This window comes from Grammomys surdaster, unplaced genomic scaffold (genome assembly GCF_004785775.1).
Source record: "Grammomys surdaster isolate TR1022 unplaced genomic scaffold, NIH_TR_1.0 242, whole genome shotgun sequence".
Taxonomy (NCBI): Eukaryota; Metazoa; Chordata; class Mammalia; order Rodentia; family Muridae; genus Grammomys; species Grammomys surdaster.
The window spans coordinates 1,860,375-1,871,360 of record NW_021604687.1 but is presented as its reverse complement, the minus strand read 5'-3'; the positions used below and the strand labels follow the sequence as shown (position 1 = coordinate 1,871,360).

Below are 10,986 nucleotides of genomic sequence, written 5' to 3'. Positions count from 1 at the left end.
AAGAAGAAGAAGAAGAAGAAGAAGAAGAAGAAGAAGAAGAAGAAGAAGAAGAAGAAGAAGAAGAAGAAGAAGAAGAAATAATAATACTGTGAAGTCGATATTTATAGAATTGTTGAACAAATCGGATTAATTTTGTGTAAAACCAAACCATAAGAATTTGAAAATGCTACAATACTGACCCTGTTTCATTCCAAAAATATAAACTGTCAAACTGATCCTCAGTTTGCAAAATGAAGTTATAATCATGTATCATGTGCAGGGTTACTCTAAATTTAAAACTTACTATAAAAGCATTAACATGAGTAAGGGACTCTTTAATGTTATTATAATTAAAGGTAATATAAAATGAAAATATAGATAGACTAATGGACAAAACAATGCTATTTATTCAAGTGATAATTTTTAGTAATTGTACCATGGCATAATTGAAGTACTAAATTCAGTTGAGCTACCCGGGACTTGTTGATGGATTCTTAATTGTATTGATTCATTTTTGTTGACAATTACAACCTCACCCTTAACAACACATTGTTCCTTAGGAATTTGAAATCTGTAAGAGGGCTTGTTGTGTGATACTTGAATGCTGATAAAAAATATAAAGTAAGGACCATATATTTGACAATCCTTCTTTAGCAGAAAGAATATTATACCATGTCAAATATTTGTTAAATATTTGTAGTTTGCATAAACTTAATAGAAATTAATAGTTTCTCACTTCAATTTTGATGAGGATCTCTCATCTTGACAGTAATTATAGAGAGTAATTATAAACCCAGGCTAATTAAGTCTCATTTCTATATGCGTTAAAGTTACTATCACATTTCGCAACAGCATGTTACTGTTCTATAGCTCATGTTTTCATTGAATAATATTTTATGGGTATTCTGACATGGCGAGCATACATGCTGTTACTTGTTTTTAATTTATTACCTTAGCTTTAGACATTATAATGCAATTGGATCATCTTTGCCTTTACATCCCTTCAGAATTTCCGTACCCCCTTTGCTCTTTTTAGAAACCGGGACCTCATTTTTTACTAAAGTAGTAGTCATAATATTTCAAAATTCTTAAGTACAACCTGTTCAACATAAAGTTTTCCTATAATATGACTGATATTCTCTTTTTCCCCATAAAATTATTTATTCATTCACTTTACATCCCAAACACAGCCGGCCAATTCCCAGTCCTGCCCCCTTACAAGAACCCTCCCCCACTACCCCTTCCCTTCACATCTGAGAAGGAGAAGTCCTCCTTGGGTACTTTTGGGGTTTTTAAAATTTATGACCTCATTTTTATGAACTATTATTGCAAATATTTCTAAATATATTAATAAATGTGTTCTATTTTTATGTTACTGATTTTCTTAACTGACATGGTGTAATTTTTTTCTTTTTTGTTTGTTTTATTATTTTTTCTTCTTTTTTCTTTTACACTACAGATTTTATTCCTCTCCCGGTCTACCCCGTGACTGTTTAACATTCCCTACCTCCTCCCTGTCCCCCTGTCTCCATGAGGATGTCCCACCCCACCCCCATCCCACCTAAGCTCTAAGCTCCCTGGGGCCTCCAGTCTCTTGAGGGTTAGGTCCATCTTTTCTGACTGAACAAAGACCCAGCAGTCCACTGCTGTGTATGTGTTTGGGGCCTCATATCAGCTCATGTATGCTGCCTGGTTGGTGATCCAGTGTCTTGAGAGATCTTGGGGGTCCAGGTTAATTGAGACTGCTGGTCCTCCTAGAGGGTTGAATCCTCCTCAGCTTCTTCCAGTTTTTCCCTAATTCAACCACAGGGATCAACAGCTTCTGTCCATTGGTTGGGTGCAAATATCTGCATCTGACTCTTCCATCTGCTTGTTGGGTCTTCCAGAGGGCAGTCATGATAGGTTCATTTTTGTAAGTGCTCTATAGCCTCAGTAATAGTGTCAGGCCTTGGGGCCTCCCCTTAAGCTCGATCTCACTTTGGGCCTGTCGCTGGACCTTCTTTTCCTCAGGCTCCTCTCTATTTCCATCCCTGCAGTTCTTTCAGACAGGAACAATTATGTGTCAGAATTTTGACTGTAGGATAGTAAGCCCATCCCTCCCTCGATGCTCTGTCTTTCTGCTGGAGTTGGACTCTACAAGTTCCCTCTCCCCACTGTAAGACATTTCATCTAAGAATAGAAACAGGCAAATCAGGAGGTAGGAAATTTTGGGGACTCTCCAGAATATATCAAAGGTATAAATTTTTAAAATGCACCAATGAGGTTTGTTTTGTTGTAAACCTTTACTTTGCCAGGCAGTATTCATATTTTCATAAACATATAACTTTATTAACTTCACTTTTAGCCCCATATTACTGAGAATTATGAATGACCAACTGATGTATCTGGAACGTGCATTCATTGATCCTTTAGGCTTACCAGGGAGGCCTTTCTACAGGTAAGGAAAGATGATTAATGTTGTTTTAAAATGTATAAAAATATTTCAGTATGTTTGTTTTTAATATTCAAACTATTTTAATGAAATAACCCCACTTTACATAGAGGACTATGTTCTACATAAATGTTTTCTTTGGGACATACCATGTAGTTTGTCCTCCTTCCCAGTCTTATTCACTACCCTCAGCATGTTTTCTCTTGTCCCAGTCCTACTACACTCCTTCATTCCTCTGTGTCCCATCTGATATTCAAGGGTCTTTTAGGATTCTAGAAAATGCAAGTTAGAGAAAACATGTATTTATCCTTCTGCATATTGATTATTTTATTTAGTATGATGATTTCTAGTTTCATCTATTTCTTTTAAGCAAACAGCATAATTTAGTTCTTCTTGTGATTAAATAAAATTACATTGGTCGTATTTACCACCTCATTTTCCATTAATTCATTGACTAATATCTATGGTGGTTCCAGAACTTGCCTTCAATGAATAGTGCTACAATAAGCACAGTTAATCAGTTAACTCTATCATGTGTAGAGAGTTCTTCAGGAATACATCCAGAACTGGTGTAGCTGAGTCATATGGTAGTTCTGTTCATAGAGTCCTTGAGGTACCTTCATGTTGATTCCCGTAGTAAATGGACTAAATGCACCCCAACTATTATTGTATAGGTTTCCTCATTATCACCAGGATTTGTTCTTGTTTGGTAGTTACTGGAGAGAGAAAGAATCCCAAGCTGGTTTGGATTGAAATTTCCCTGATTATTCATATGTTGAACACTTTTTTATGTTTATTGGAAATTTGTTGTTCATCTTTTGAGAAGTGTATGTTTATTTCATTTGCCAGTGTTTGGTTGTTTAATAAATATGCTATTTGTATATTCTAGATTTCAATGCCCTGGCACATGTTTAATTAGTAAAAATTTTTCTCAGATTTCATTGGCATTCTCTTCATTTGATTGTTCTCTTTCTTCCCAGAACTATTAAAATTTCATTAAATCGCTTTTGATAATTCTTGGCACTATTTGTTAACAATTGGAGTCCTTTTTAAAAAGTCCTTGTCCGTATCAAATTCTACATCTTGAAATGTTCTCTATTTTCTGTAGCATTATTAGAGATTTAAGTCATATAGTCTGTTATTTATTATGAAATTGATAATTCTACACAGTGAGACAAGGATGTAATTGTATTCATTTATCTAGTTTACCCAGCACCACTTTTTGAAGAGGCTTTTTTCCCTTCAATGAATATTGTTTTTGACATTTTTGTGAATGTGAAGGTCTATTTCTAGGTCATCACTTCTATTTTCATGTACTTATGAGTTGTTTTGTGTGGGTTTTTTTTGGTACAGGGCTCTGTAGTGTGCCTAGAAATCAAGTTCTATGATACCTTGAGCCTTATTCCTTTTTTTTTTTTAAAATCACTTTGAATTGTTGGACACTCTGATGGTTAATCTTGTAGTCAACTTGATGACATTTATAATCAAGTAAGAAGCAAACCTCTGGGTGTGAGGTTATTTATTTTTAGCCAACATTTTTAACAAAATTAGTGTCTCACACACTAGGTGTAGGTAGCATTAAGACATGATCACCAGGAATGGACCCCTAGCATTCATCTCTCTGCTGTACAACCATGAATGCAATATGCTTCAGCTTCCTCACACTTCTGTGGCCATACCTCTTCCACCATAGTAGTCTGTACCCTTCAATTGTGAGATAAAAATACGCCTTAGTCTTTATGTTAATTTTGGAAGATATATTGTCATAGCAAGAAAAAAGTCATACAAAAGACTTGTACTGATAGAGGATTATTGCTGTGATAGTCTCACTGTGACTCATAGTCTTTGGAACAATTTTGTTGGTGGAATGTGGAGACAAAGCCTTAAAACAGGGTAAGCAGACCTTATTCAGCCTCATCACTTGAGAGTTAGGATGACAAAAGAAATAGAGAAGAGATGTTCATCTCACCAGTTTCAAAAGAGTACAAAAACTCTCCTAGAAACTAGGCCAGGGGTCTTTGTGTTTTATTTTAATAAAGAATATATGCAGTGGAGGATGACCTTGTCAGGCATTAGCAGGAGAGGAGGTCCTTCGTTCTTTGAAGGCAGGATGCACTAGTGTGCAGGAATTAGAGGGTGGGGAGGGGGGAGTGGATGGATGGGTTGGGGTACATCTTCCAACATCCTTCCAGCTGGAGGGGGATGTAATAGGAAGTTACTGGGGGGGGTGAATGGGGAAGGGGGATAATGTATGAAATGTAAATAAGTAGAGTATCCAATAAAAAATAAATAACAAAAAAGAATATAAAAAAATCTGACTTAATGATGCTAGGCTAGTGGTTTTCAAACTGTAGGTCAGTCAACCCTTTAGGGGTCAAAAGACTATTTCACTGGACTCACTAGATACCCTGTATATCATATATTTACATTATGATTCAGAACATTACAAAAGTTACAGTTATGAAGTAGCCGCAAAATAATTTTATGTTTACAACATGAAACAGTCTCCGTATTAGGAAGGTTGAGGCTGCATACTAACCTTTACAAACTTGAATGAGATTGAATTAAGAAGATAATGAATTAAGTTGTCTGGTATAACATTTATTACGAATCTCATGCTATTCCTGAGTCGGTACATGAAGTTGCGTGGCCACTTCAGAAACCGTGAATATACCTAGGTCATGAAGAAGACTAAAGTTTGATTTGTAATGATTTGTGATGAATTAAGTTAACTATAAGTAAATTATGAATACATCTTTTCCAAAGAATAAAAAAGTTTATAGTACTACACAGTAGGTTGGCTATACACACAATTTCATGATCACACTATGTATGTGTGTGTATTATACTCAACAGGGAGTATAATATAAACATTATCACTTAGTGCAAATGTGATTAAGAGAAATTAGTTTTTCACTCTTCCTCTCAGATCAATTGTCTCCTTAGACCGAATGAATATCAACATTATAGAGTTTATTTTTGTATCTACAAAAAAGTCTAAATCACCTTTTTAACTACTAAGCACATTCAGGTTAACTGTCATTACTATTATAAGTAATAAGTCTGAACCACTTTGAGTTATTCATTAAAGCAAAAAAAAATTATGTGTGTTAATGTACCTTGATATTATTGCATTTCAAGTTCAAATAACAAGTCAGAAAATCAGGAATATGACGTTCATGTATAATGCCTTTGTTTTCTTGTATATTGCTTGTGCAATTAATGAACAGGGATATGTTTTATCAACAGGCATATCATCTATGCTCCAAGCAGCCACAACAAGTATGCAGGAGAATCATTCCCAGGGATTTATGATGCACTTTTTGATATTAATAACAAAGTCAATGCTTCTAAGGCCTGGAATGAAGTGAAGAGACAGATTTCTATTGCAGCCTTCACAGTGCAAGCGGCAGCAGGGACTCTGAGAGAAGTAGCCTAAGTGCACATGAGAAAATCCATATGGAGCTGAATATATATATATATATACATATATATATATATATATGTATATATATATATATACATATATATATCCTTGTGGATGAAAAAACCACAGTGAATAATTTCTATTTTAACTAACATGAAATCTAATAAAATTACACATTTGACAGAATTAGATAATTATCATAAATCTAATACAGCCTTTCCAGATCTACCCTGTCATTTCAATGTAAACAAGTATCATTTTATTATGGAACACACCAGGGATATCACCAGTGTGCTCCACCTGGGGGCCTAGATGCTCTTTGGCCACCAAAGAAGATCTAGGGAGGATCACTGTAGCTACACTATCTGCTGAGTTCTAATCTATTCTCACTTCTTGTAAACCTCATCACTCTATATTATAAAGTTTAATTATTTAGACTTAAAATAGGTGTCATTTTATGAGATATCATTTATAAAATATAAATGCAGAACTAATAACCAACATTTGTAGTCTCAGTAACTATGCACTTTGAAACAATTGCATCATTTATATCAAATATGACTATTTTCATCTATTGTATTACTAGTTCCTCAACCTAGAACTGATCTTAATACTTGCATGTAATCTAAATGGTATAAAAGCAAAAAAGGAGGAGGAGGGATGGGATAAGGGATAAATGGGGGGGGAGGGAAATGGGGAAAGGGAAAATCTGAAATGTAAATAAGTAAAATATCGAATAAAAAGTATAATCATGGTCTTGAATTTTATGTTTGTCATTTCCTTTTTCATATATAATTCATCACACATGGCTGTATTCATTACATGTCATGAATATATATGTAATTTTGTATTTTTCAGTGTCATTTTTTTCTGTTTGCTTTTGAGATACTCTTCTAATTTACCAGATTTTATGTGACACCACACTGTTATGAGTAAACGTTACATTTACTCAGAGTTGAACAAAGGAGAGGAATCACATAGTGTGATGAAAAAGCAGAAACATCAGAAAGAATGGCAAGTTATATCAGCATTAGTAATTTCTATTGGTGAAATCAGGAAAGGAAAGAAAATTTTAGCTATGTAGACGGTACAAGGACAGGTTGCCGTACTGACAATCTTTACCCTACCAGAGCCCTGTTACCTTCCTACCTATCCAACTTTATGCATATTCTCTCTGACAGAAAAAAAAACCAAATCCAAAAATCAAAATAAACAAAAAGACCAATAAGAGAAAAATTTCAAATCTTGTCAAACAAAGCAAAGTCAGGATAGCTATAACCCTGAATAATAAAATAGATGCAAGAGGTATCACCATTGATGACTTCATAATGTGCTACAGAAAATGGTACTACCATTAAAGACATCTGTTGTTCATTGGAATCCAGGTATAAATCCACACACCTATGGAACACCTATAGACAGCTGATTTTTTATAAAGAAGCCAGAAATACACACTGGAGTAAAGAAAGCATCTTCAACAGATGGAACTGTAAAAGCTGGATGGCTGCACTTAGAAGAAGAAACTAAATTGATCCACATGAATGTCCATGGGCTGTGCAGAACTGGAACCATCTCTTAAGGTCTGGGGCATTCTAGAGAACTGGCCGACCTCTGACAGGTGGTAGCACTAGGTAGAACAGGCCCTGTGCCTTGCCCAGGCATAACAGTGAAACTAGCCCTGGTGGCTAGTCTGTGGTAAGTCAGTCATGAGGATGATAGCTCAGAGAGATGGCCCTCTGACTCTCCTGTGGTGAGGTGGTCTGGATGTGAAGATAATGCCATCCCCCGTTCCTCATTTGCCACTTGTGGTAGTTTTGAGAACAGCCTCTGAAAGCATAGGAGCCTGAAAAGTAGCTGTGCCCCCTCAATGGCTATAGCACTTGGGAGAGGGGCCCCTGTAAATCACCTGGGCATTACAGTGGAGCTGGCTTTGATGGCAATGGCACAGATGAACCAGCTTTGAGGTTATCAGAACAGGTAAGATGGCCCATCCCTTAGAGGCTGCAGCACCTAAGAGAGTAGGCTCTGTGCCGTTACTGGTAAGCAAAATGGAGCTTCCTCTGAGGGTGTATGTGCTCTGTGCCCATAGATAAAGCGGCCCTGAGGGCATGAGAGCAGGAGAGCGGCCCCTGCTACACTCTCATGGCAGCATAGGATGGCCTAACTGGAGCAGTGCTGGAGAACTTGCTCTTGTAGAAAGGAAGAGGCAGCTCGCTGACCAGCTCAGGTACCAGCAGGCCCGGATCCAAGGCTGAGTTCAACCACCACCTGGGAATGATTGGGAAAGTGCCAATCATGCTGATCCAAAGCTGCAGGATCTCCATGACACAGGGTAACAACAGGAAAACCGGGAGGAGTCTTTGTGATGATGCAATATTGATGGTATCACTGAAGCCAGAAACCTTGAGCCACACCAATGACTCATTGCAATGAACATTTACAGGTGAACTTGTATGAACAAAGGAATGTAGTGTCGGCCACACTGTGACATGCTACAGTTTCCATGATTATCCATGATTATATATATACATATATATATATATATATATATATATATATATATATGCATAGATAGTGTGTGTCTGTGTCTGTGTGTGTGTCTGTGTGTCTGTGTGTCTGTGTGTCTGTGTGTCTGTGTGTCTGTGTGTGTTATTCTGAGAAGTACATTGCAAGACTGAAGGCCCAGGTATGAGGTGATGGGGAGATGAGTGGAACTGTAGCGAATTTTGTAAAATTCACAAAGAATCCAAGTTGTTTTTTTTTTGTTAAAGAAACTTCTTGAAACTGAGAAGTTCCTGAGTATCAAACTGAGAAGTTCCTGAAAACATCATTCAAAGTGGCAGCCTGGAGACTGGGAAGATATTTTTAACAACTGGACGTCAAATAGAAGGCTAATATTCAAAATATATAAAGAAGAAACTAGATATTAAGAAAACAAATAACCCAGGTAAAAAATGAAGCGTATTTCTAAACAGAAAATCTTCAAAGGAGGAAGCTCAAATTGCTGAGAAACTCTTAAATAAATATCAGTATACTATACTTCATCATTAGGAAAATACAAATCAAATCTGTTGCAGGCTGATGTGGAAATGTGTAGCCACTATGAAAATCAATTTAGCATTTCTTCAGAAAAATGGGAATCAATTTATCTCAAGATTCAGCTATACTGTTCTGGAACATATATATCTTGGTGTCACTTTATCTTACCACAGAGATAAATGCTCAACCATTCTCATGGCTGTTCAATTTATAATATTCAGATATGTAAAATAATTTAGGAATTTCTCTATTGAAGAATGAATAAAGAAAATGTGGTATATTTACACAATGGGATATTATTCGTTGGTTTAAAAAAAATGACTTCTAGCAATGCAAATGGAGGTGTCTCTATGTCTTTTTCCTGCTTGAGGAACCCTTTTCCTCTTACTGGGTTGCATTTTCTAGCCTGGAAATGAGGATACATGCTTAGACTCTGCATCTTGTTATGGCAAGTTCAGGTGATTTCACTTAGACACTTGTTCTTTTCTTATAGGAAGTGGAGAGGAAAGTTGATTTGGAGGAGAAATGAGATAGAAACACTAGGAGAAGGGGAGAGAGAGGAGGTGGCAGTTGAGATGTATGAGAGAAATTAAAAAAAAATTTAAAATCATGAAATCAGAAATGCCACAGGTATACTGATGAAACTAGAAAAAACAATCATCCTGAGTGAAGTAACCCAAACCCAGATAGACAAATATGATATGTATTAACTTATTTGTGAATATTAGTCTTTCAGTCAATGATAACAAATCAACAATCCACAGAACCGAAGAAATTGGTTATAGGGTAAGGGAGGAGGTAAGGACAGATAGATATCATTAGAAAATTGAAATAGAAAAAATTGTTATGGGATGATGTGCTGACCCAAATGGGAGAATTAAGTAGTGTTAAGGGAGAGAAGAAGGGGATGAAGAAGGGAATGTAGAAAGATACAGATCAAAACAAGGGCTTGTTACAAGGGTATTACAGAAACATAATGAAGTAGAGCTTTTTAAAACATAAATAGACATGAAGACAATCCACAAGGAATTGCAAAATAGTGGAGAAGACACAGTCCCTGCTGGCCATCATCAAAGGAAGCCCTCAGTACCAGGATGGGTTATGTTAAATTGAATTGTTAGATAAAGGGACCTCATGCTGACAACTAAAACAACTCATTCACTGACATGTCTATGGATTGCTCTCCAAACACTGACAGTAAGATCCACTGCTGAAAGCAAATCTACAGTTATCCGCTGAAAATGGAGATGCCAAGCTGGTGCCTACAGTGTGCCCAGTGTGCCTTAACTTCTATATTTAGTGTATTTTCTACATAATGATACTTTGTACACTCCAAAGCAGAAATTTAAGCACAGAAATAAAGTCTTTGATCTACAATGGTGCCTGGCCTTCAAGATACACTCGTGCAATGGTGTCACAAGTTTTGTGGGAGTAACTGACCAATGTCTTATTTGACTTCAGGTTTATGCACTGAGACAAAACCTATACCCACCACTGCTGTGGTGAACCTGAGACTTGATAGCCCCAGGACATAGGGTAATAACAAATACTACCCTTCTAAAAGTTTGAAATTAAATTAAAATCTAAAGCTCAGCAATAGAATGACTCTTGATGGCAATCCACTAAGTCATAAATTAGTGCCTTGCTCACCCATTATCAGAGAAACTTCCTCTTGCAAAAGATATGAACAAATACACAGACCCATATCCAGATGTTATGAAAGATTGAGAGAACTTGGAACAATCATCTTTAAATGGTGAGTTACCTATATCAAATCTTTCTCATCTGGGATCAGCAAGCATAGTGCAAGAGGAAGCAGAAGTAGTATTTGAGTCACAGATGATGGGGACACTAAGAAAACAAAGATTCTAAATTAACATGATCTATGCACATGTATGCCTAGACATATATGTAACGTGCATGGGCATACACAGGTCTAACCAGATGGGGTCCTGGCAAATGAGAAGTTGGCATATGCCCTTATCTTTAACTCAGAAAAAAATATTTAATTGATAAGCAGTTTTAAGGGTAAATGTAGTTTCCTCCATGGCAGACTCACTGGGTAAATAAATTACAATTAACAGGAAGGCTGCATGCCCAGCAGTAGATG

The 10,986-nt window shown here is 36.4% G+C and overlaps 1 protein-coding gene across 3 annotated transcripts in view; it reads left to right on the top strand.

Annotated features, from left to right (window-relative positions):
* Folh1b (folate hydrolase 1B) overlaps positions 1 to 5,849 on the top strand; it is a 57,867-nt gene extending 52,018 nt beyond the window's left edge. For 2 of the 3 annotated variants that reach the window (XM_028774694.1, XM_028774692.1), the window contains 2 exons: positions 2,324 to 2,416; positions 5,660 to 5,849. In XM_028774694.1, coding sequence (XP_028630527.1) covers positions 2,324 to 2,416; positions 5,660 to 5,849 — 283 coding nt within the window. The remainder of the gene's footprint in view (positions 1 to 2,323; positions 2,417 to 5,659) is intronic. The other variant, XM_028774693.1, reaches the window with a different exon arrangement.
* Positions 5,850 to 10,986: the final 5,137 nt, after the last annotated feature.